The sequence below is a fragment of the Oenanthe melanoleuca genome, chromosome 5, assembly GCF_029582105.1.
Source record: "Oenanthe melanoleuca isolate GR-GAL-2019-014 chromosome 5, OMel1.0, whole genome shotgun sequence".
Classification (NCBI taxonomy): domain Eukaryota; kingdom Metazoa; phylum Chordata; class Aves; order Passeriformes; family Muscicapidae; genus Oenanthe; species Oenanthe melanoleuca.
This window is the reverse complement of record NC_079339.1, coordinates 39,876,121-39,902,944: the sequence shown is the minus strand read 5'-3', so window position 1 is coordinate 39,902,944 and position 26,824 is coordinate 39,876,121. Positions and strand designations below refer to the sequence as shown.

Genomic DNA, 26,824 nt, shown 5'->3' with positions numbered 1-26,824 from the left:
AGTTCCCATATTCCATGGTGTCAGTGTCCTTTTCTGCCCCGTGCAGTGGTGAGTTTTAACAAGCAGGTGGCCAAGGCAGGCAGGCAGGGATGGCCCAGGACTGAGGGTAGGGCTGCTGACAACCAAGACACTTGTTAGTGTTACACAGCTTTTGTGCTCTGTTCTTGTGGCCTACAAAATGCTGGTAGAAGTGCTTCAGGAAAAATGTCTCCCTCAGAGAGCTAGCACGGGTTCCTCTGTATCCCTTTGGACCTTTTTCCTCTTTGTAAATCTTTGAAGCTTGTTGGCTTCAGGTCTCTTTCTCCTGAGGTCCCCTACCCTTCCTAAAAGCACCTCAGTGTCACCATCCTTGAGCCTGAATGCCCTAATCTGAGTATGATCCAGCTAACACAGCCAGACACCTCTATATGTGTGAGGATAAAACTGGAATGAGATTTCCCCGCCTGAGTACCCATCATCTCTGGACAAGACATCTCCAGTTCTCTCAGGACTGCACATCTCACCCTCCCCTATTCCCAGGAAGTGGGAGTGACAATTCCCTTTCCCACCTTGCTCCCCTCTCACCCCAGCCCCATCACTGCTGCCTGCACACTCGGCTGTAGCTGAGCTCACACTGCCCCCGAAGGCACTGGCCCTGTTTTCAGCCCTGCAGGGGAGGTGGGACCCAGGCACACCCATGGCGCTTGCAGAGCCCAAAGCCAGCTCATCTGGGCTGCTCCAGCCCAGAGAAAGCATCTAATGCCTGAGCACACACTTCCCTCTTATGGCCATGCCCGATACAGCAACCACGCAGCATCTTCACTGGAGATGGGATTTTCCTATGAATATTTATGAATTTCCTATGAATGTATAGCTTTGAAATATTTCCCATCATTTCCTCTTATACTTGTTGGATGCAGACATGTCTCCCCTGCAGTCGAGGCTCAAGCACAGGGTGAGCCCTGTCTGGCTGCTGCTGAGCATCACACACTGTGAGCAGGGTGAATGGGAAAGACAAGGGTTCTCAGTCCTGCCTGCAGCATCACACTGTTTCTCTGATGGAAGGCCAGGTATCGATCCCTGGTCTTGGGGTACACATCCCCTCTTGGTGGTGCACAGCCTCTAACGTTTTTCATCTCCTCAAGTATGGCTTTTACTTCATTTGACTTTGAAGGGAAAGTTTTTTTACTCCCTAGTTATGGGTAGTTAAGAACTCTGTTACCTTTCTCCTTTGCCCCATTTCACTGTATGGCAAAGTCCCTCTCTCTGTCCTATCTATAATAATGTGCTTGCCAGAAGGAGAGACAGCAGCCTTCTGTTCTCCTGCATTGACCTTTTACTCTGAACTGAACTGCAGGTTCTTTCTGTATTCCCATCATCCCTAATATCATATTTTGCAATTCCAAAGCAGATTGCTGGAAAGGTGGCAAATTGCTCCTTCCCTCCTCTCCAAGCTAAGGTTTGGTCACTGCTCAGGTACTAGAGCACTGTCCTCACAGTATGCTGTCTTCTCATATACCATCTTTGTAATAGCATCAGCACGGGATGAAGTGAAAATTATCAACAAAGACATTTTCAAGGGAACACCACTTTGAGTTGTTGTTCTCGTGGAAGAGGTGAATAAAGAAGAACCTGTCCAGTCTCCTGCAGTACTAACAGCACTGTCAAAAGCAGCAGCAGCAGCAATGTTGCCCTTGAAGTCATTGTGCTCTCCTGGCTCTGGGCCCTCTACCAGAGTTTCTCAGAGACCTCCACAGCCACTGATGAAGTGAGACCACATCTGCTCTGAAAACGTTTGCAGGGTTCTGATGGAAAGTGGGTAACTTCCATAGTCCCAATCGGTATGTGTGGCTCCTCAAAAGTATTTAAGCACCTAGAAAGTAGTTAGAAATTAAAATACTATGGGCCCTGAGGTCCTAATGAGGATGTAGTTATATTGGTATTCAGTGTTTTTTGCTGATAGAGCTGATGGTGCTCGGTAAAGTTCTGCTCAAAAAAGAGCCTCATTCTGCTGACATAAGCTGCCTGCACACAAGGAGGGCTTCGCTGCTACAACTCTGCTGCTACAGCGATATCACACGCATTTACATGTAAATTAGGGCTTTGTTTATACCGCACAGATGCAGCCTTTCACTTCATCCTGGATGGGGAGAGGGGGGTGGGGAGAGTAATGGGCTCACTACTCTCATTTTATGTACTGAGAAATTAAGGCACAAACAAAATGAACTCAGTTCAGTATCACCCAACATGGGTGTCAAAAAAGGCAGAGATCCTGATCATAGTTTATAACCATGGGACTGGTTTGCTGTAGAGAGTGGAAGACAAGTGAGTCATCATTTGGGTCATAGGAGCCTCACCTTTATGTGAGGTCAAATTCCCAATGCATTTGTGTTTGAGGTGGAGGCGTTAGGAATGGATGCACCAGGGAGCCCTGAACACCTGAGCCTGAAACAGGCATGGAGGCCTGTTTAGATGCACTGTCAGAAACTAACCTGAAGACCTAAAGTTTTAGTACACTGCTCCTCCACACACCAACCAGAGTGGCAACAGGCATGAGTGACAAAGCCTCCTTGGGGCTGAGACTTGTGCAGTGTTTTGAAATGGAGGTGGGCCAAATATCCAGAAAACTGAACTGAGGAAGGTGGGATGGGAACAAATCTTACTTTCCAAGCACTGTTTTTGTACAGAAGTCTTGGGGACAGGGAACATAAGTAAAAGCAGATAAGACGCTCCAAACAAAGCTATCTTGATAAGTCAGCCTGACTAAAGCCTAGATGAAAACAGCTCTTTGGTATGGTCTGAAAAAAGGTGTGGTGATGCATGTCCCCTTCCTCCCTGCCTTGGGATGCATGACAATGTAAGAAATGCTTGTGAAGCCTCAGCTATGATAAACCCAACCTGGGATCAGCTTCTCTTGAGCTTACCAGAAACACAGTCTGTTCCCAGGAACTCATGCTGTCTAATCAGCTCCTGCTTTTCAACAGTAAACTTGGAAATTTACTTTTCTTGCCTGAATAACAACCCAGGTGTATCTTTACTTTGAAAGCTTGATAGCAAAAACAACCAGAATTACAGCCAGCATGGAAAATTACTATGGCTAAAGCCAACTCTCTTGTGGCCCTACAAGTGCAGTCTTAAGTGAAACTCTGAGCTCTCCAGGACTGCAGTGGGCTGTGACCAGCAATCTCCCTCTGAGTAGGATGTCTCTCAGAGCTCACAAACTTTCAAGTCTGCTACCCAATTGCTCCTTCTGGAACTTGCCCCTTTGCCATCTCCAAAGTTCACAACTCACCTCTCTGATCCACTCCTGTGTTCAGGGCTTCCTGGTGCATTCATTCCTAACGCCTCCACCTCAAACTCAAACACAAATGTATCAGGAATTTGACCTCACATAATGGTGACGCTCCTATGAGCCAAGTGATGACTCGCTTGTGTCCCCTCCTCAACAGCAAAAAACTGTCCCATGGTTGTAAACTATAATCAGGATCTCTGCCTTTTTTGACACTCATGTTGGGTGATATTGATATTGTTCAATTGGTGGAGTAAGACAGTTTGCTCTGCCTGTTCACTGGAATAGTACCCATTTAAAATGTAATTTAAAACTTGAATTTGCCCTTCAGATTTCATTTGGCTTCCCTACTTTGGAACTGCCTAGTTCAGAGGTACAAGCTGCAGCCACCTGTGTACAAGGGTGTCTTGTGCAGTGCACAGAGGCACATCAGAGTTGCCTGCAGGTGTGATTCCAGGAGCTCTGTGGGTGTGTTTGTGGTGCCTGAGGCAGTAGCTGTGCCCTGGGATGGCATCCCCATGCTGCAACTTGTCTCCATGGATATCCTGGAGATATCCTGGACTCTTCTGTCACTGCAGCCCCAGTGAGAGCATGACCTTCAGTGTCCCCTGCACTGTGCTGGAAGGGACCAGATGCCTCTAAATCCCCAGGCTATGCTGGCCCCATGCTCAGAGCAGGGTGAGCTCCCTTGTGCAGGGGAGCACTGCAGCTACTGTGTGAGACTGCACAGTCCTGCATGAGCTAACCACTAGGTCCCTTATTGTTATTTACATTTCCCAAACCAAAACTGAAACCATCACATTCTAAGGCTTCATGTCAGTTGGGTGGAAGGACAGATAAAGTAGCCAATAGCCTGTAGGTACCTACATGTGAAAAGGGTTTGTGCTTTAATAGATAAGAGAGCAGTGAGATCCTGTGCCTGGCAGGTGAAGCAGCTTATCCTCTCTAGAAGTAAGGCACCAGCAGGTGAAACTCCTCCCTGTGCAGGTGGGTAGGCAGGGAGTGGAGAGTGCTTCCCTACATATGCCTGGTGAGTGTAGACTGATGGACCATCTGTACCTCATGGCAAAAACTAGTCAATATTATTCAATCTGTTTTGTTCAAAGGGAGAGGAGGCAGGAGGAAAATGCTTATAGCCAACTACTGCAACGGGGGAAAAATATTTCATAAAGCCTACTGTATGCAGTCCCTTAATACATTTCTTTCTCGCTCTTTTTTATTTTCATTATATTTATTAGTTTCCTCATAGATTACTTCAACTCTGAAAAAGCCCTCCCCTGCTCATCCAGAAATAAATCACCTGTACTTCTTCCCCACTGCACTCCCCAAGCCAGTCCACTTGCACGAGCACTTGAGTGCTAAGCAGGGGTGTTTGCTGCTTTGATCCCAAGGTCCTTCTACTAACACCAGTCTCCCCCATGGTTCCAACCTGCAAGACAAGAGATGGGACACGGCTCAGCTCATCTTAGCTGGTGGCTCTCTCTCACTGTATGTCAAAACCAGGTGAAGAACGCTTAGTACTGAGGCAAGTGCATACCTGCTTCAGTGGCAGTCCAGATATGGGAGTGGCCACAGACAGCAAGAAAGGGAACAAGGTCAAACACCCACCTTGCACTTGTTACTGCTGAGGCTGTGTTTGTGCCCCTCATTACAAAAAGCCCTCTTGTCCAAAGGGGACACGAGACATGAAGCAGCTTGGACATACACTGAAACCAGGCTGTGAAGCTTTCCTCCCTTCCTGAGGGAAGAAAAATAACTGCCTTTCACAGAAGATAATTCACTCGTTAGGTATTGCATGTTCATACCAAATTTGCAATAAGATCCACGACAAAGGCTCCAAGGTGTGACTATGATATATAAAAATAACAATTAATTGTAGCAAATGAGAGAGAAAAGGATGAGACCATTCTCTCAAATTCATATGATTAAACTCCATAACCGTTCATCTTGTTTTTCTCCTGTTGCTAAGTGCAAAGAAAAACCTCAGCCATTCCCTCTGAATGACACTGGAGAAATCAAAGGTCACACTCCTCCATCTTTTCAGTGTGTGATTAAACATGTCTGGCTGTTTCCTTGGACAGCCCGCCAGGTCTCGGAAGAACCGCTTCGTTCACCAGCTCCCTCACCCCGGAACAGCGAGGGGCTGCCCGCTGCCTCTCCCCACCGCACCCGGCCGCGTCCCCGCTCCAGCCACCCGCGTGCCCGAGGCAGGGAACGGTGACGGCAGCGGCAGCGACCCGCGCCGCGCTGCCCCGTCCGCACCGCCTGCGGGAGCGAGCACACAGCGGCTCCGCTCCCTCCCGGAGCGGAACGAGGAGGGCGGAGCAGCTCCCCGCAGCCCCGTCCCTGTCCCTGTCCTCATCCCCGCCCCGGCAGCCCCACGGCCACCAGCACCATGCCTCACCCTTCCCTTCGCTTCCCGTCCCGTCCCTTCCCTTCCCGCCCATTGGCTGCCGCCTCAGCCCCGCCCCACTCCTCCCGCCGCCATTGGACGGACGCTGCTCCCTCGCGCCCCTCCCTCGGCCTCGCTCTGTGATTGGCTCGCTATTCCCCTCCCCTTCGCGCCCCGTCCCATCTCTACCAAGTGATTGGGCAATGCTCACCCCCTGGCTCCGCCTCCCCATTGCGTTCCTCATTGTGATTGGGCGAGCCCCGCCCTTCTCCTTGCTCCCCTCCCACCCGGGTAAGCGCGGGCTCCCATTGGGCCGCGCCCCGCCCGCCTCGCGCTCGCGCCGGCGCGTCCAGGCGGGGCCCGTCCCCGCGCGTGACGCCCGCGGCGGCCATTGGGGGAGCGCGGGCCGCGCTTCCGGTGCGGCGCGGCCCGGCCGGGCGGGGGCGGCGGAGCGGGCGCGGCGGGGCCGGCGCCATGGAGCGGCCCGAGCGGCCCCGCGCCAACGGCTGCGGCGGCGGCGGCGCCCACGGCACGCTCCGCAACGGCTTCGTGCGCGGCCCGCCCGGCACCCAGGTGTGCGCGAGGGGAGGGGGCGCGGGGCGGGCGGGGAGCGCGGCGGCGGGGCCCCGGGAGGCACCGAGGGGTGGCTGTGAGGGATGTCGGAGAACCCAGGCGGTTTGTGTCGCCGGCCCTCGCCTGGGGAGCGAGTGCCCCGGGGCTGCTCATTCAGCGCGCTGGTGGCGGCGAGGGAAATGACTGTCCCTCGAGTGACGGCTGTAACTTTACTGCACGGCTTTTAGTGGTGGCAGAGCTTTGAACTTGAAGCTCGCTATGGCACAGTAGGTCCGTGGTTTGGAAGACAAGGCTTTAGCAGGCCTCCACCGCTGTTCGGCTGTTACAGGTGCGAGGCGCGGGCTGTGGGTACAGGTGGCCCTGAGCAGGGACTTTGCTGTGGAGCCGGCTGGAGGCTGGTGCAGCACTGCCCATCGGGCTCCATCAGCGCCCTGCGATGCACGTCTCTATTCGGGCTTGCAGACTTGGGTTGTTTCTTGGCAAAACGCTCCAGTTTTGTGTTATAATGTAAGAAACTTGAAGGCTGTCATGAAGTCAGCCTCAGCAGAAGGCAATAGGTTGTGTTTCCTTGTACACCTCAAGCTGCTTGAGAAAAGCCCTCCTCTGTCATCATCTTTCCTGCTGCTTCTGTTTTTCAGTCCTCTGCTATCTCCTATTTTTTCAGAGTAGGCTTGTGCACTCACTGTGTGAACTGGATTGGGAAGTGATGCAGGGCAAAACAAAACTTTTTTTTCTCTGAGTTTTCTTTAACTGAGGATACTTACTGTATTTCTTTGGCTGGACGTTTGTTCATAGTCTTGCCCTGGCCCTTGGGAGGTACAGCACAGTACTGGAAGTGAACAAATGGAGCGAGGTACAGTACCTTCATGTGGCAGCAGTGGCAGCTTGTGCTGCCTCAGGGAGCCGTGGTAGTCCAGCCTTGCAAACACCTAACTCTGCTGACTATAAAATCCTACATGTAAATCTTTGTAATAAGCCAAAGTGTGGTGATGCTGAGTGTTCTGTGTTTTTCCCCACCCTGTGCTTTCTAAAGAAGGTCTGAATACAGTTATATTCTTCTACTTCAGAAGAATAGAAAGTGGGGTAGAGAAGCATTTTCCGTTTTCTTCAAGGACTTTGTTCACCTGCATATCTGGAGAACATGGGTGATGCAGTGTGTGAATGGGAAAAATCATAGATGTCAAATTGAGGAAGCTTAAAAACCTTGCTGGTTTAAGAGATGATCTATTCACTTAGTAGCTTGCGTGTGATACTATGCTCAGATATGTTTTGGAGACCTGAGGTATTTGAGATAACTATTTCTAAAATGGGTCAGGGTTCACTGGAGAAGTGGTCATGAGAAATTTTGCAAAAAACCCAAAGTGTAGTGGCACTGTAGTAAGGATGTGAGAAGAGTGTAAGAAAGTTTGATATCTTTCTGGCAGCTGCTTGATGGTCAAGCAGAGATTTATAATTAGGAATATTACATTATTTTCTCTATAATTTTATGTGGGTTAACTTTCAAAGTGAGGGTCTGAATGTTAGAACTAGACTGGAAGAAGCAACTGTTTTGGGGAGCTAATTATTTCCAGCTTTATCAGCATCAGTGGTGGTAAGCTGCTAAAAGATGTGTTTACTGATATATCACAGATTTGGCTACTTGATTGGTCTTTTACCTTTTTTGGGCCTTTCTGCAGAAGAAAGGGAAGCATGTGAATGCTCACTTTGTGTTGGATATATTTATCTGTGGATGTATATACTATGTACATACCACATACAACACTTGAGAATCTGCAAGTGTAAGCAAGTGCCAAAAAGGAGGCAGCTTACAAAAAATGCAATTGTTACTTAGTAGGGAAAAAAAAACAAACAGAAAAGTAAGAATGAGGAAAACAACTTTTTCAAGAAAGCCTTTCATGGTTTTTATGCAAGAAATAAAAGGCAAAATGAGATCTAGCTAAAATGATGGGAAGAGGAGGGCTAAAGAAAACCATCAGTTTAAAGAAATGTTGCAGTCATTGACTCTTTATCTGGAAAACCATGGAGCTTCTGAGCTGAGAGCTTAGAGACAGGTTAGTGCATTACTATGCCCTCCAGTAGAGCTTGATAGTGCAGCAAAGCTTTACCCATTTTTAACTATGTGGAAAAAAAAAAAAAGAAGTCTTCTACCTAGGACGTTTCTGCTCAGGTTATCTATGTACATTTTGGGGGTTTTTAATTCTTGATTTGTTTATGTTGTTTTGGGAGATTTTATCCTAAAGAAAATGAAGCTTAAATTCAAAGGTTTCTTTATGATACTCCCTCCACTAAGGGTGATATTTAACATAGAGTGGGTTCTTCACTGTTACTCCAGCATGAACAAAAGAGGGTGAAATTGTTTGCTTAATTTTCAAAGAGGTTGTATTTGTCTCCTGAACTGCTAAAGCTTTTTGGTCAGAGGAGAGGGAAGCTTACTGCCTATGAAAACTGTGCAGTAACAGACTTTGGCTACCTTGGAGATTAATGAAATATCATCCTTGACTAGGAAAGTGACCATTTGAAGTTAGGGTTCCAGTATAGTAAAAACATTCTGCTGAAATACTAAGATAAATAACAGCTCTTGGCTTTCATGTGATGTCTTGTGTTCAAATTACTTGGCTCCTGCTTGAAGTTAATCTGTTCAGAGATTGTTGCATTCACTGAATTTCAATCTCATTATGAGCACCTTAATTACAAGAGGTTGAAGAACCATATAGAAATTAAAAATTGTGGAATGTTGGAGAAAAGTGACTTTTTTCTGACTGTGTGCAGTTAAGGGAGTTCATGGTTAGAAAGAATAGTAAATTATGGATGAACTTAATATTGATATAGAGCTCTGGTGTAATACTGCTCTGTGTAAGATAAAAACCTGACATCTCAAAGGGTATTGTCATGATGTGAGGAATTGAACATAGATAGGAGAAAGAGAGCAAATCTTAGTAAAAGAGATGTGAAGTTACCTCTTCAAGTCATGCACGATTCTGCTTTTTTATACCCTTCTGCTGTTTTGGAGAGAGTGTTGAGTTCAGTATAAAAATGGTATTTAGGAGCTATCAAGACACTTGTGGGAATAATAAGTGGGGGGAAATTGCTTTTTCTTTCTGCAATGCAGTTTAAAACTGGAATGTATATCTCTATTGGAATGTTTTGCAAATGACTAACAGTTTTCCAATGCTGCACCTGAAAAGATTTTTCTTGCTTAGAACAGGGAGATTGGCACATCTTTAATGGGAGAAGATGCCCTTATTTTCTAAGATAATTTATTTGAATCCACCTATTATTGTGAACGAATTCTTAGTAATATAATTGTTTTTCACTCCTTAATTGAGCTTCTCGCATTGGAATGGTTCTGTTGTGCTTCTAGAAGGTAAAGAAGTAGTCTCAACCTAAAAAAATAGAATTGGAATATAGGTTTTAGGGTTCTTAATTTCAGTTGTGTGCAGTATCTCCAAGTTAGTTAGATAGGAGCTGGAATTATATAAACAAATTTTAATTTCCCTGATGTTTCTAGAAGATTTTCAAATGCCATCCTGTAGCAACTTCCAGATAACATACATGCCTTTGTAAACAAGGTCTTGTACTGCTTCCTCAGGAAGACAAGGAATAATTTGGTTGAGAAAAGTGGGAGGACTGTGGGGTTTGCATTCCTTTAAGACTATCACAAGTCCTGAATTCTAACAGTTATTAAAATGACCAGCATAGATATTGTGTGGACATACAGAAAACAGTTTGTGTACTCTTGTCGTTTGTGCTTATTCTTCTTAAAGAGAGCAAACTGCTTATAGCTTCATCTTGTGGGATGCTTCAGGATGCAGGGGAACAATGACTTCATCCTGATTTTTAAGATGCTTTTGCTGGAATTCAGGTTAGTGTAGTTTCGTTCGGAGAGCACATTTAAGATAACTGCAGCAGATAGTGCAAGCTCTTCTTGTTATGAGTGATTTAAAGGTAGCAGTGATGTGCATCTTGTTTCAGATTAAAGTTAAGATAAATGTATTAAATAACCACCCTATCCACTGGTATAAAAAGGAATTGGAGTACAGACTTGAGGTTTTTTCACATCTGTGTGTAAATTTAAAATTCAAGTATTTCTGATGGTAAAAAATGATCCTGTGAATCTAAATCTCATTAACTTCTTCATGAAGTAGTGGTTGTTCCCCCTTACTCATCATCTGGGAGACTGCATCTTGCAAATGGTATCCAGTTTTGAGCTTCTTAGTAAGTTGGTGACATAACTACATCAATCTGTGAATCCAGTTCAGGTCCCCGGGAAGTGAAGAGGCTGTGAGAGCTGGGTTTGCACTACCTTAGGAAGAGAGAAGGCTTAACTAGCTGGTCTGCAGGATACAGAGAATTTGGGGCCAGACTCTTGGAAGTGTGTGGCAATAGTATGAGAGGCAACTCATGGAGTTTGGAGGAATGGGAAATTTTGTTTGCACATAAGGAAAATAATTTTTCCCACGAGGGTGGTAAAATACTGGAAGAAGTTGCCCAAAGAGGTTTTGAAATCTCCATCCATGGAGGAGTTCAAGACTGTTGGACATGGTCCTTGGCAATCTATTGTAATTAGCTCTGCTTTGAGTTGGGGCTTGGACATGATGGCCCCTGGAGGTGCCTTCCAACCTTGGTTATTCCATGGTTACAGAGATGAACTGCAGGAGAGTTTGTCCAGGTTTAGACATTAGCATTTAATCCCCAAACCCTTGTAAAAATGGGTGCCTTAGGGTGTATAGCAGGTACTCTGAGGCTTACATCTGACCTGAGGAAAGGAATCACTACTTTGACCCTTGCTTGGTTTTATGATTGACTGTATTTATTGCATCAATAACGTAGAACTGAAGTGAGAAGAAAGTTGTCTGATCTAAAAAAGACTGCAACCTTCTTCAGGTATTTTAATTGACAAAACTGTTATTTTTGTAAAAATGTACCCATGCACAACGATCTTTTTCTACTACTGAATTCGGTTATAAAAGACTGTAAGCCTTTGTGGAAGGAATAGCTACTCAACATTTTCCCTGGCTAAATGAATATTTCAGGCCATCATATTAAATTAGTAGGCATAGTGCCAGTGTTGTACTTGTTAAGAATTTGTGTGTCTGTGCTGGTGTGAAAACAAACGCCCATGGTAGCTGCTGATAGGATGGGCTTCTCTTAGATTTGAATATGTGCTACTGAGAAATTAGTTTGGGTGAAGCGTTAAAATCTATTGATTATATTTGGACTGCTGTTTCAAATTTAGCTGGTGATAAGCCTTAAATGCTCTAAGAAATGTTATAAATATATACAAGTTAATTTTTAAAATTATATCTACTTAAGTGATATAGTATTTTTCTGTCTTAATTGCACAAAAAACCCCCAATGTTTTTTCTAAATTTCATGTTTTCGATTTGGGAAAAAGGCTTTATCTGAATTATCTGTTGACTTCAGTTTCTCTAAATGAAATGTAAAATATGGGCCCATTTTCAGTGAGGTTTCCAGTTTTTTATTTTGCCATCATTAAGGAATAAATACTAGAAAAAGAACTGTTTTTAATTTGAATGTATAGTTTTGAAGAATACTTATAGTTGAGAAAGCAGGAGTTGGAAAGTTTAGGAAATAATGGAATTTAATGTCTGTAAAAATGAGAGCCAATTTAAAATATGTCAGGAAATGCTTTCAGGGGTATCTGAAAGCTTGGAGATTGATGAGTTAAGGAAGTGCTGCCAGCCTGTTATGTCTTTGGAAATATTTATTGTAAATCATATTTAGTATTCTGTATGCCTGAAATCTACTGAACATAACAGATAAAGTTACATGTAAGGTTTAAGGTAATTTAAGGTAAATTGTCAGAAAAATAGTATATTCTCAGTAGAATTCAAATTGTCACCTATATGTAGCAAGGGAAAAAACCCAAGTTTAATTGCATCCTTTAGTTGCTAATGGGGGGCAGGGGAGAACTCAAACAACTTTTAAAGATTGTGAAGATCTATGCTGTTTTTGTAGATGTGGTAAGTGCATCTTAAACAAAGACTATCAAATTTGTTGTAACTAACTAATTGTAAATAAAAATATTGGTAATACCTGTCAAGAAGAACAAATCTTTCATTTAAAATATACTCTTAAAGCCTGTTTTATAAAACAAGAGTATTTCCTGTGGGGTTTTTTTAAAGCTTAAAATGTGATTCAAAACACTTAATTCTAATTTTGGTAATAAATACTTGGTCTTTTTACCCATGCAACAGTCTGAGATTTGAAGTTTAAGCAAAGCAGTGCAAGGAAAAGGGCTGGAGGTGACAGTAAAACTACCACAGACTATTAACAGTTTAGAGCAGCTGCCTTTATGGAATTCTCACTGCTGTGCTTTCTGTAGTGCTGATTTCCTCAATCCTTTGTGATGAATGTGAGCACTTTTGCATACAGAGGCACACTCATGGATGTGGTCTTTCACAGTGTGTTTCTAAAAATAGAAGCGACAAACCTGCTAGTAAAATTTCTGCAGCATGTGTGGTATGTGGCAATGAGAAGCTACTAAATTTTAGTAAAAATTTAGCAAAATTGTGTTCTGGCATAAATAATCTTTTTAATGTGTTTACATAAAGTGTGCCAGGTTCTGAATTTGTTCTTCCTGTCAGCATGAAATGAAATGGCCTCTTGAATACAGAGTGCTGGATCTTTCCCGGTAGCAGCAGTAAGCAGTTACTGTGTGCTGCTCTCATACTGTGTGCAGCATGTTTTGCACCTGGAGCATCTTCTCTCCCTGAAGTACATGCCTGCACTGCAATGCAGTGCCCAGACTCCTTTGTAAATCCTGTGTGTTGTCTACAGTAGCATCTGCAGATGTTCCCATGTAGGCACATGGCTTTTGTCTTCTCACTCACAAAGGATATAGAGTGTCCAAAGGAGGGCTACAGAGGTGGTGGAAGGATCTATAAGGAAAGCTTTACCAAGAGTCACTGAAGTCACTTGGTCTGTTCAGCCTGGAGGAGACTGAGGACACACCTCATTGCAACATCCTCAAGAGAGGAAGAGGAGGGGCAGGCACTGATCTCTTCAATCTGGTGACCAGTGACAGAACCCAAGGGAAGGGTGTGAAGCTATTCTGGGGCAGGTCTAGGTTGGATATTAGAAAAAAGTTTTTCACCTAGTGGGTGGTCAGGCATGGGAACAATGTCCCAGGGAAGTGGTTACAGCACCAAACCTGCTGACAGAGTTCAAGAAGCTCTTGGACAACTCCCTGAAATGGATGGTGTGACTCTTGGGGTTGTGCTGTGCAGGGCCAGGGCTTGGACTCAGTGGTCCTTGTTTGTCCAACTCAGTGCATTCTGGGGTAATCATCAGACTCTGATGTGTTTTGCTTAGACCAGTGGAGTTCTTTCTAGCAGTGTGGTGCTGCTGCTGCTGCTCAGTAACTGCTGCAATACTGTTTCATGTGATTTGCTTCCCCAAGAGTTTGGGCCAACACAGGCGTTACCTGTGGCTGGTTCTCTGCTGCCTTCTATAACTGGCTGAGCTGTGCTCTCTGCTTCTCCTGCAGCTGAGCTTCTTAATGTGATGGTGCTCTTCTGCACACGTCCTCTGCACAGTACAGGGAGGAGAGGTGTAGGTGAGAATACAGATACTTGTCCTGAACTACGTGTTTAAGTGAACTCTGACTTTTCTTTGTACTTGGATATGCTGTATATTCTGCTTCAAAGGTCATGGCTCATTTTATGATTGTAAGGCTTGTTGAAATCATAAAAGTCTTAATCTTCCATGCCTTTTTTGTCCTCCCAATAAAAGGAAGTTATGCACTGAACTGTAGCCACCTTGTTTCTTTGTCTCTGGAACTAAAATTTGTGTTCTTTTGTGGCAGCTTTGGAGCTTGCAGCCTGTAAGCCTTCATTTGAAGGCTAATGTATGGATTTATAAGGCATTCTTAGAAAAACAAATAGGCTTGTATTTAATGTGACTACAAATGTCTCTTCTGTAGTTAAATTCTAGAGATTTTTTGCGGTCATATGCTTCATGAAGAGTTTGTGGAATTGCATTCAGTCTTTTCTATAATTTTTTAGTTCAGCTAGGATAACACAAGCTTCTCAGCTGATATGATAGCTGACATGCAAATTTAAGGATGTATTAGCGTGTAGGTGGAAGAACACTGAGAGGTGAAATTGATTGGAGTATGGGTTGAATCAATACAGGTATTCCTAAAACAGCCTTTCTTAGTGAAATATTGGGATTGGCTAAAACTAACGTTAGTTTTGGCACCTCCAAAGACCTGGACAAAGTGGATATGTTTTTATTCTGATTAAGTTTGCAAATGGATTTGGTTCTCTTAGTTAGTTGTTTTTTGGTTTTTTTTTCAGTAACTGCTTTTGGTGTTTAGTAACCTCAGATCCATTATCTTAGGATGTAGCCTTTCATCTCTTCCAAATGAACTTCCAGTTACCTGGGAAAGACATGAGAAGCTTTGATGTGTTCTCTAGTTATTCAATACTAGGTAATTTGTGAAGTAGTCACTACCAGTTTTCTGTCTGCTCATCCACGAAGCAGCTGCTGGTAGGCAGGCACAGGTGGCAGGTATGTAGTGTGCCTGCTCCTGAACAGCTGCTATCACAGCCTGATCTGACAGTGTGAGGATGCAAACTTCAGCTTGTAATTCCCCAGGCTGTGACCACCTCTGTGGTGGTCAGAGCTTTGGTGCATGATCTTTCTTATATCTGGATGCAACAGAATTCAATAGTTTTGTGTACAGGAGCCATAGTGGTACAGCTAAGCAATCCTGAGACTAATAGAGAGGAGGCAGCTTCCCTGGTTTTTCCTTTCCAGTGTTGGCTCACTGATTCTGCCATTGCCATGGTGCTGCTGCCCCTACTCTCTCTCCAAAAGCTGCTGCCTCTTGTTTGCTGAGCTCCGTCGAATGACTTTGTGGAGCAGTGCTGTAAAGACTATTATGGTCTAATGAATAACCTTCTGCAAACGATTATATTTTCAACTTGGATCGGTTCAGTGTTGAAGGGATGCTGTACTGATAATCAGATTTAGTTGCTCTAGTTGTGCAAGCTGGAGGCTGGTGCAGATGGCTCTAAGTGGGAGTGAGTGGGGTGGGGGTAATTTCTTTGGCCAGCATCGTTCATGAAGAGAACAGTGTATGAACCTTTGGCCTGCATTAAAGCCTTAAATTGCCAGCATTTGAGCTGCAGTGTGGTAAGCAAATGTTCCTACACTTGTGCCAAAGTCATGGTAATTTTCTACCTTGAACCACTGCTGTATGCAGTATGTTTTTAAAATAATACTTAGGTGTTAAATCTGGCCTCAAAGCACTGAAAGTTAGTTATGTGTCTGTCTTTAAGTGCTGCTGCAAAGAAAAAAAAGAGAAGTTCCTGATCTATCTTTGCCATTTTGTTTCCATACTTAGACACATTCTAAAGTCCCTACAACTATGGTGACCAAATCAAGGATTTGCTTGCTTAAAGCTGTGACAGCAGAAGGGAAGAGGTAGAAATGACTATCAGGAGGGAAGGTGCTGTTGTGGTTTATATGTGGTGACTTATGCTATAGCATAAGTGTATTGCTAAGAAGAGCCCCTTGCTTCTGAAAAACTGCTTTCATGATATTAATGACAGACTTGAAATACAGACTTGCTCCAGCACCTGAGATGAGTAGGTATCACTTTCCAAATAATGCATGTCTAGTGATGCCAGCAAGTGTGTATGCCTTATTGATTCATCAACTGTTGTAGAGGTTAGTACAATTCTACCTTACTTTCCCGTATGATAATATGAGTGACATAGGTGAATAACTGGTTTTATTCTGTCTGCTGGTCCAGACCCCTCAGGATTTATTTGCCATTGTCTTTTTTTGATGAATTTAGGTTCCATCTCTTTCCTAGGTGTTGATGTTTCTTTGATTAGTACATTTTGAGAAATACATTTCTTATTTTTATATATATTTGACACTACACAAAAGGGGATTTATGTCTTGTAGAGTTTTCCTTTCTATGTAGCTATTCTTTTATCGTGCAGCCATTTTATAACATAGCCATGCAGAAAGCAATTTGCATCTAATGTCTAGATTTCTGTGTTTTCCTTCATTGACTTACGGGATCTGATTTTTAACTTAACTATTTGAAAAAATAGTCTAGTTAAAACCATCTTTATGTGGAATCTTTTCCCCGAGTATTCATATTGGGTGAGCACTTGCCTTGTAGCTGTGAAGATTTTCTGTAATAGTTGCAAATATTGCTTATTCCAGTAATTATACTTGAGACAGACCTGATAGTAAATCTACCTTTAGATGACGTGTAAGTAGTAAGATGACTTTTAGCAGAAAAGTGGATTTTTTGCAGAAAGCCATGCTTTGTTCTGTGTGCTGACATATATGCTGTGTTGAGACTCTATATACAATGACTTTTTTGTCTGTGGTGTCATGTCCGCCTCATGGATGAGTGCAGTGTTTATGTCAGCATCTTTAGGCTAACAGCTACAGGGACACGTAGATTATGATTGTTTTGTTACACTAATATAGGCTTCCAGGTCTGAGAATATATTGTTTAGATCCATAAAACTATTACTTTCTATTTTGTTTTTCTCTGTAGTAATCCTGGGATGCATCACTACTCTGTTACATGTGCCCTCTTGGTGAAGGCACTTTTTTCATTTTGGTTTGCCTAGATGTAAGCAATGCTCTGTATGTAGCTTTGACAACTAAATATTTTAATGAGATGTTCGTTTAAACTGCTCTGGATTGGTAACTGTGACTTGGGTTATATCAGCAACTTGGCAACTTCGTATATGGACACTGGCAGTGTTTATCAGTAATGGCTGAACTTAACTGGAGGCAGTTTTTGCTGAGTGGTGAGGGATGCAGAACCTATAATTGACTGCAGGGCTGGGGACTACTCTGAAACATCTATCTGCCTTTTTTTCAATTAATACCTCAACTATCTCTCTTTAAATCTTTACCACAGATAAATCATATTGTGCACAATGGAGGATTATACAAAAGGCCTTTCAATGAAGCTTTTGAAGAAACACCTATGCTGGTTGCTGTGCTGACCTATGTAGGCTATGGTGTTCTCACTCTCTTTGGATATCTGCGAGATTTCATGCGGCAGTGGAAGATTGAGAAGTGTCAAAATGCAACAGAAAGAGAGGAACAGAAGGTAACCACTGGGAAATAATGTTTGGTGGGAAATGATGTGGCTGAGCCTTGAGTGTTTCTTTGGGGAGAAGCGGTGTTCAAAGTTTTCTGCTGTTTTCCTTGTCTTCTGGATGCCCCAAATAATAGTATTTGGGGCAAGTAGTGCTGTGTCATTAAAAAAAATGTTTCTTTTGAGTTATTTTTCCTCAGAGTAGTTTCCTCATCTGTCTCAGTGCAAAGCTGCATCAACAGTTACATCAATGTACTGAAAGATCTCCCAGCTGCAGGAACAAGACTGGGGAAGAGAGACTGCATGTTCCAGCATCAGTACCTAAAGAAAGGCTCTAGTTTTAGTTTGACACCAGTGGGAGGCTTTCTGATGTTGCTCTGGTGGCTGAGTTTTGATTTAGAAATGTTATTAATTCTCTTTATCTGAAGCAATTGCGAAGAGAAGCTTGTGGGTCAGATCCAGAGCACAAGCTGTATAACTTTAAATTCTTTTGAAGTCCAGAACACTAGCAGGTTAGCTGGTGAGTAATTCGAGGTACTGACTTGTGGCTCACTGATAGTGATTAGAAAGAATTAATTCATGTTAAGACCTCTTCACAAAAGCTTCTGTTAACAGGTGAGAGGTCTTGCCTGCTTCAGCAGTTAGCCTGGAATGGATAATTCTGATTTTCAGTACATGTAAGTTATCTTTAAAGATCTTTATTCCCACAGAGGTTAATTGTGTTTAGGAAGCTACTGTTGAAACATGAAGTTCGCAAGCTATTTTCTTAATGTGAGCCCTCTTAGAAGAGTGTGACTACCAGTGAGCTTTCTCCAAAGGTTTTACTCTTGCTGATTTGGTTTGTTTTTCTCAACTGCTTTGGAGAACCAATGTGGCTTATAAAATGTTAAGGGAGTTCCTTTTCCAGTTGCTAGTTTCTAGTTCTCTATGCAGTCACACAAGCAGTTGGCTAGCAGAAAATAGGGAGGCAGAAAGGACATTTCAGTAAGGCAAAGAAATAATCAAGGGTGTCAGGGAGGAGCTAAAAAAGGGAAGACTCTAAAGAGCCTTTTTTGGAGACAGCACTGGAGTGAAGAGCATGTCTTTTTACAGTAATTAGCTAAGGACCAGTGCCTAAAATTACCTCACAGTAGCTTCTTTCTGTGAACATTGTGAGGTAGAATTAAACAGATTCATAGTAGGGCACTAAATTCCATAACAGAAGCATTCTTACAGGAGTTTAATAAGTAAAAGGCATTTCATGTTGGTTAAAAGTACAGGAGTTTAAATTTACACTACTGCCAAAACTGACTTCTGGAATATGAAAGTGAAAATCTTGGATCCCTTTCAACAGTTAGAATATCTGTTTAAAGAATACTGGTTAAATCCGAACTTGAAACTTGATGTGTTCATTAGTGTCTTTTGAGCTACTTTGGTTTATGACACTTGAGAACACATGACATTTATATTTTTCTGTGTATAAAGTAGAAGTTGATATGGCACAGAACCATCAAAACAGTTGCAGAAAACTACCAAGACATTAGAATAAAAGTTTAAATATTGGTATATATTCATGGTGTTGAGGATTATAAAGGAGTAACTGAAGTGTTACTGTATACTGTAATTGTTAGGTTTCTTTTGCATGATTGTTGTGAATCATTTGTCCTGTTACCAGTGTGTAAGAACTGCTTACAGCAGCCCTTTTCTGTGGGAGCAGTCTTGGCTCTTAAATGAGTGAGTGTGAAAAAAGGGGCAGTAGGTCTAATTCAGTAACACATTATTGATATTAGGCTCTCAGTAAAGATTGCCACAGAGAAGCACAGAGGTTGTTACCAAAGATTATCCTAGTCCTAAAAGAAATGTAGCCTTGATTTTTTTCTTCTTTATAAATTAACTCAGCATTGCATCTTATCCTGAAACACATTTGCTTAACAAGTATGCCTTCTTGACAGCTGAATTGAAACTCTTTCAGTTTCTCTGTTGGTTCCAGCTTCCATGAAGAGATGCAGGTATTTTGGTTTTGTTCTGTACATAGGATGTCTGTGGATGGAGCTAATAAGAAGTGCCAGTGAATATTGCGTAAGAATGAGATATAGGAAATCCTGTTTAAAGTTTTGGTGTTGCAGAAATCTCAGCTTAGTGTGCTTCCCCAAATCATTTCTCTAGCGCTTAGATTGTAATAGCTGCTTCTGATATCAGACAAATAGAAAAGTGGTCATGTGAGGTCTAGAACATACAGTACTTATCCTCACCCTTTGCTGCTTTAAGCTTTGTTTGCTTACAAATGAATTGATGAGAGCATGTTTTAGCATGTCTAGTGTGGAAGCCAGGGGTTATTTTGGTGCAGGACGTGGAGGGGAGGTGTGTACTCAGTACTTGTTTTGAAATTTTCTCCAATATTTGAGTCTCTTTACTGGATGACAGGACAGTCACCTTTTGGTAATGGAATGCAAGTACTAGTGTGCAGAAAAGGCTCAAAACTCAACTTTTTATTATTATTATTATTATTATTATTACATGCAAATCAGAGAAACCCCTGTGATTACACTGGGGTGCTTCCTGGGATGTTTGTGGAAATCTTTCCTTTATGTGGAAAGTAACATTTTTTATTATTGAAATTCTGAAGATCCAGCTAGGTTATTATCATTTTTTAAAGCGTCAAGAAAGAAGATTTGCCTTAACTCTTTGAAATAAGTTTTAAATTACAGAGCTGAAAAGTTACAAAATTACATAGTGTGAGAAAGTATTTTGTAAAGGGTTAAAGGAACCTGTTCTGAAAATCATGGAATTGAAGTATGTGGAGTTGCTGTGGTGTGTTTCTGAAGGTCATTACATTTAAAAGCATAACATAAACTTCGGTCTAAAATAGTATTAAAAACAAACACAGGGAAAAGACTCAGTTTTTCTGTGTTATGGAGGGCAGTTTATTTCAGTAGAGCAAGTCCTTCCTTAAATTGTCACTTAATGATGTATTCTTATTCTGCATCAGAACTAGAAAACTGCAAGTGACCAAACTAATTTAAAGAGCAGAGCAGGATTTTGAACAGGTTTGAATTACAACTGTCTTTGATGGCAGGTAAATTCCTTGGAATTTATTAGAGCCATGCATTGATATGAATGATTCCAGGAAAACCTCACTGTTGAAACACATAAGGGTGAAAAGGGACAGACTCTGCTAATACTGATTTCCAGGAAATAGTTTCATGGGTTTTGGCTTTGTTTAAAATATATCCAGCTGAGCTTTTCCTGGAAACCAGTGTTGTGTAGCACATCCTCTCTGAAGCATTACTGCTCTGTTTTAGGCGTGAGTAAGTGGCACGATTAACAATTCTCAATTATCCTGGAGTCAATTTATGCATACCCATTTAATGTGCTGTCTGGTCATACTGCGTAGTTAAGTCTGCAAAATGCTTCCAGGATTTTACAGGCCAGATGAAAATCTCTTTCACCTTTCCTCCAGTCTGATTTGCCTGTTGATTACCTTACATGTTTTGTGTTTGGGAGTGGCTGTAAATGGGGCTGATAACTCTAATATACTGCTTCATGCTCTGTAGTTTGCCCAGTTAGAACATGTTTCTAGCATCTGGGATTTTCAAACACATGTTCACAGGAGTCCAGCTGCAGGAATATTTCAGGGGCAGTAAACTGGAGTCATTTGTTGGATGTTGTCTTAGCATCTGTGTAGCTCATCAGAGGCCTCGTGATGATACAAACGCTACTCACAGTTATTGCTCCACTTTTCTTGACTCACGTAACAGTGAGATGAAACTAGTCTTTCTGCCTCCTTTTAGAAACCTGAAATTTGTTTCAATTGTCTGCTGGGTTTCTGTTCAGAGTCTGTTATGTGTTATCAGAGAGCACATAATGCGAATTGCAAATAAGCCCTGCTGGTGCTCATGGCACCGTTTGTTAGCTTAGGTGCAATGCTGTGAAAACTTGGCTCTAAAAGTAGCATAATCACTGCATTTGCATGTCCCTGTGCCCTGAGCTAAAGGCTACAAAGATCTCATTATGACCTTCACTTGTTGCAATATTAATTTGGAGTATGATGAAATAATGGGTTCCCAAATCACCTATGCTAAGGTGTTGCACCAAAGGAGAATTTTATTCTTCCCTTCATTGGCTATGCTTTTCAGGCTTCTGGGAGACCACTAGTACTTTGGTTTCTTCATCAGGCATCCCCTCATTAATAGGGAATGTGTTCTTGGCTGAAATTTAAAGGAATAGAGCTGTTAAGAATTTTTTTTAGCTTGATAAATGAAAGAACTTGCTGCTTTTGCTCCTTCTTTTGGGTCCAGTGTTGCAGTTGCTTGACTCTTTTAATCAGATTGCTCAAAGAAGCAACTCCTAGAATATTTTTCCTCTGAATGAAAGTGTTTCATCTCAGACTGATATTCTTAGGGACTTAGCTAGGAAGAGTGTTGGATCTGAAATAAGATAAGAACTTGATAGAAAAATAACAAGACCTGAAGGCCATTTAAAGGTGATAGTGGTTGCTTGCAGCCCTAGGATGCTTGTTGCAGCAGAGTACTGTGGCTGCATGTGTCAAAAATTTGAAGTCACAATATGCTAAGTTGGAAGGCACCCACAAGGACATGAACGTCCAGCTCTTAGGCCTCCACAGGACATCCCAAAGAGTCACACCATGTGCCTGATAGGGTTTCCAAACTTCTTGGTCTCTGTCACGCTTGGTGCTGTGACCACTTCCCCTTGGCAGCCTCCTTCAGTGCCCTCTGGGTGAAAAGTATGGATTGATAGAGTTCATCCCTCCCTTCCTCCCTAGATTTTTTTTTTTTTTGGTTCAAAGATTGAAAACATTAAATTACAATGAGGAATTCAAGTGGTCTTTTTGTTGTACTATCTACTGCAATGCTACACTCTGGAAGGATGGAGGAGGTAAGCAACCAACCCCTAAAACAGCCAGCAGACCATCTGCTCCTGTATGCCAGCACCAAAAGAGGGCTTTGAAACTCCAAAAGTTAGTGTTAGTTTATAAAGGCACAGAATCCTTACCCTTTGTTTTTTTACATTCTCATATGCATGAGTCGTGAGAACCCCTCAGTGGGGTTAGGATCACTGAGGAAATAGACAATCCATTTTTGTATTATGCCAAAATAACACTTCCTGCTTGTCCTATTCCAAGGAACTTTTTCATGAGACCTATCTGAGGATGGTTTGTTGACGGGAACAGTACACATACAGATAACAGAGGAGAGTTGATAGTGTGCTGATACCTACAGTTAGAGCCCTTTACTATAATCCTACAACTTCATACCCTGAAAAAACTAAAGCTAGTGTCCCTTAATTCCCTTACCCATAATTTATTCCTTGAATTCTTGTTGACTTTTAAAACACATTTTATCCTTATCATAATCTAATAGGTTCAGATAACTTCTCTACTTCAGAATAACTTTAAACTTAGTTCTAATGCTGGCTTTTAAGTTCATGCTTGTGTTACATATACTGGTGGTGCCAACCTATTGTAGTTGACTGTCCTTATCTCACCAGTTGAGCTTGTTACTTGTCTGGCTTCGTCAGCTTGGGTTTCAAAAGAAAACTCATTTGATGAGTAATCTGAAGTGGGATTGGGCTATATCAATCCAAGCATACCTGCTTGAGTTGGTATAATGACTCATTTCCAGCCTCCCCCTCCTAGCCAAGAACCTTGGCTAAAATGTCAGTTGTTTCTTGGCTCACATAATTGGTGTGCTTGGATAACTATTGCAAAGCTGAGCTCTTGTGCATAGATGGTTAAGAGGAGTTGAAAATACTTAGAAGCATCTCGGTGGGTTATAAGTAGATTTAACAAGTTTCTCAAGTGTTGATCTTCTAATGTGCCAGAGTTTCTTTTTGATTTCACTTCCCCCACCCCTCTACAAGTAACATAGCAGAGGGTTTTAAACCCCTGTAGATAATTATTTTGAGTTTGTGTCATGAATTAGGATAGGAAGATGGAAGAAATAATTGCCCTTCTGTGCATCTTAGGTCCTAGAAATTTTATTCCCACAGTCTGTCTTTGAGAAAGGATGTACCTGTGGTTCTCTGAAAGAGTGATTGCTAGCTAAATTTGGGTTGTTCCATAATTGAATTCCATAGTTGAAGTCGTGGAAAGTAATATCTTTGTGCCTTTTTGGCTCAGGCAAATCAGAAATGTGTTTAGGTGCAACTGTATCTGCTTGCCAAAAGTTGGCACTTTTGGGCTCTGTCTTTTCTGTGCAGCTGCTGGTACGATGCAAAGGTGTGAACCTAAATGTTCCTTTACTCCAAGCTGCAACGGCAAAGTTGTTAAATCCTTAAAATAGGAAAGTAATGAAAAAAGTACTCCTCCTACAGGCAAGCATTTTAAGAGCATGTAAGTGCCTGTTGGTGTTTTTATTAAAAATCTGCCATAAACGCTCCCAGTTTTGCTTCATTGGTACAAATGTCTGACACCATAGTACTTGGTGAGATATTCAACCTTTCTCATACTGTCACCAAAAATAAAATTCCCGTCACAGTGTTTGCATTTTTCGTGTGAAAAACAGGAAGAAATGCTCTGCTCTCTCTTATCTTTGTTAATAAATTCTACTTTTTCCTTCTGTAAATGATTAAAAAGGCGCTTTTTTTTTCTCCCCAAGAGAAGCAAATTAATTATGCATTTTTATCTCTACTAAATGTCAGACTTTCTTTAATTAAATAGTAAAAAGGAAACTTGTGACTTTGGAGCAAGAAAAAAACCTTCTTGAGTGCTCAGATGTCCTTGCTGCCACAGTTAGTTTGACATTCTTGTGTTATCCGTTTAAGCCACTCACTCACTTTTCCTGGAAAACATTGGAAGGGAAGCTAAAATTCAGGAAAGGCTCATTCATAAAAATCATGTGGGACTTCAGTGTTGATAAGCTGTGCAGAAGAGAGGTGCCATAATGTAGCTCATTAGCTTCTACTGAAAACAAAACATTGTGGAGGGTTCTAATGGTAATGTGTAAAATAATGCTAATGATGCTATATTAAATGCATTCCTTATGCACAGAATAAAATATGGTAGAGCACCTCAGTTTTCAAAGTATTAATATATAATTTTTGTGTATTCAGTACAGCAATGCATACTGTCTGTTGCCAAAAAACCATTGCATGTTCACTTGCTCTGTTTAACTCGAAGACTGACTGTACCTCTCCTGCAAAGCTTATGTGCCCACGATTTAATGAGGGGGGTTATTTTATGTTTTGTGTTTTCTTTAGTTTTTTCATAACACCAGAATGACAGAAAAGAATTATTCCTCTTACTCTTATTTTGCTGCCATATATATTTTCCTTTTACTTTGAGTGCTTTTGATGTGTTTCAGGACTTTGTCCCATTGTACCAGGACTTTGAAAACTTCTACAACAGAAATCTCTACATGCGCATTCGGGACAGCTGGAACCGTCCAATCTGCAGTGTGCCAGGGGCCAAAGTGGACATGATGGAGAGGGTTTCCCATGACTATAACTGGACATTCACGTGAGTCAAAATTGAAGAAAAAACTTGCAAGACCTGTCTTGAAATATAGGGTCTCTAAAAGCAAATTGCAGGCTGTGAGGTTAAATGAGCAGTGAGTTATGAGCTGTATTATGAAAGTTTGAGCTTTCTAACAGCTTGAATCAATGAATTTTGCTCTTTTGAAATGCATTTAGCCACCAAGGTGATGATTTGTATATAATATATTGGCTACTTTACTGAATTAAGATTTCCTGGGCATACAACTGTAATAAAATTAATACCATTGTGCATGATGACAAAAACCTGGTGTGGATACTTTGGATTGCACTTCTGCTTGTGACTTTGTGTCGATTTAAAATTAGCTCTGCCACTTGAAACAAATGTTGCTGCCTAAACTGAATTTAACATGATAGTTTTGAGTCAGAGCCGAAGTAGTCTGTAGAAACAAAATGCGAATTGCAAGAAAGGATTTTTACAAATTGAAAATGACTTATCATATGTTTGATGTGAAGAGGCTTGCAGCACAGTGCTTGGTGAAACTAGTTAAATCTCTTCTTCGGTTTCAAGGGCAAGAGAATTAAAATTGATTTTTTTCTGCTAAACTTGTTCCCTATTCTCCTTTGTCACGTATTGTTAGCACAGAAGTGCCAGATGTGTTTCCTTTCTGTGTTTAGAGGATATCCCGCTTGAGGGGCTGCCAAGTTGATTGATGTAGAGATGTTATTTTGTAATTGAAAGAAAAGTTGGATGTTTCTGGGATGGAGGGAGAAACATGTCAGAGCAGCAGATGGTTTGAGAAGCCTCAAGCAATTTTATGTGTGATAGCAAATTCACCTGTAAATGTAAACTCTTCTGGGAATTAATTTGAAATTGTAAGATAGGGAGAGAATCTTTTTCACTGAACTGTTGCAGTTTGATGATGAGAGGCAGTACTGAAATAATTTATTGGTTAGTTTGAGCTTCTATTGAGTTTTAACATATAGTTTAGGAAAGTGAAAAAATACTTCTTGTAGATAATTTTTAAAATTTTGAGTGTCCTAACTTGTGCTGTTTTTGAAACACAGATACACAGGGAGAGTGATAAAAGATATCATAAATATGGGGTCCTACAACTACCTTGGGTTTGCACAGAAGACTGGGGCTTGCCAAGAAGCAGCTGCTAAAGTTCTGTCCCAGTATGGAGCTGGGGTGTGCAGCACTAGGCAGGAGATGGGTAAGTGGAGGATGATAGTATGTTCCCTGAATGTGTGTTTCAGAGTCTGTATCTGATTGCAGGTCTTTGAAACATTAATTGTTTTAGCATTGAACTTTAGTCTAACTGATAAAGCAGCTGTTACTTCAGTGAAGACAAATTGACTTCCTGGATTTAGTTTACACTGCACAGCAGTTGTCTTATTTGTGTTTTCATATATGGGGTTTGTTCAGGGCTTATGGGCTTTTAAATAAAGCACAGCATGGTTAGTGGAAATTCTCTTCGTAAAATTTAGCAATAGTGAAAGCTTCTCCTTACTCTGAATTTCCCATTTGTTTTATGTGCAGGAAACTTGGACAAGCATGAGGAGCTGGAAAAGCTAGTTGCCAGGTTCCTAGGTGTGGAATCTGCAATGGCATATGGAATGGGATTTGCAACCAACTCTATGAACATTCCTGCTTTAGTTGGCAAGGTATGGCTTAAGTCATGGACAAAAGCTCACCTAACAAAGATTCTAGTGGTTAATTTTTCTAAAAGCTACTTGTTTGCTTTTGTGTTTCCTCAGTGGCAGCCCCTGCAGATATTCTCTATGGAAACTGTAGGTTACAGTATGCATCTCTAACCATTGCAAAAATCTCTTTGGGAAACATTCCCTTTGGGAGCATCCTTGGAGCCAGTAGCAGCCCAGAACTTTATCTCTGGGAGAAAGCCTAGCATGTTAAAGCTTGCTTCCTCAGGCTGTTCCTTGGTGTGTGAAATGGTGGCTGATTAACAGACTGATTGGCTGAAGGTATTGGTGGTTTTGAGACACTAAAAACTGACTGTGTCAGCTACACAGACAAGCTGAATTGCATGCT

General features: G+C 41.9%; 1 protein-coding gene and 1 long non-coding RNA gene across 9 annotated transcripts in view; one reads left to right on the top strand and one right to left on the bottom strand.

Moving 5' to 3' along the window:
- Positions 1–958: 958 nt before the first annotated feature.
- Positions 959–5,517, bottom strand: LOC130254369 (uncharacterized). The gene is made up of 3 exons (XR_008840692.1): positions 4,877–5,517; positions 4,575–4,697; positions 959–1,852 (listed from the first exon to the last, which is right to left on the bottom strand). It is a non-coding gene; the product is annotated as an uncharacterized LOC130254369 (long non-coding RNA).
- A 567-nt stretch (positions 5,518–6,084) lies between these two features.
- The window catches only part of SPTLC2 (serine palmitoyltransferase long chain base subunit 2), a 77,795-nt gene continuing 57,055 nt past the window's right edge, over positions 6,085–26,824 (top strand). For all 8 annotated transcript variants that reach the window (XM_056493812.1, XM_056493811.1, XM_056493810.1 and 5 more), the window contains exons 1-5: positions 6,085–6,233; positions 17,158–17,352; positions 24,642–24,796; positions 25,840–25,988; positions 26,315–26,439. In XM_056493812.1, the coding sequence (XP_056349787.1) occupies positions 6,135–6,233; positions 17,158–17,352; positions 24,642–24,796; positions 25,840–25,988; positions 26,315–26,439 (723 nt within the window). In that variant the 5' untranslated portion in view covers positions 6,085–6,134. The remainder of the gene's footprint in view (positions 6,234–17,157; positions 17,353–24,641; positions 24,797–25,839; positions 25,989–26,314; positions 26,440–26,824) is intronic.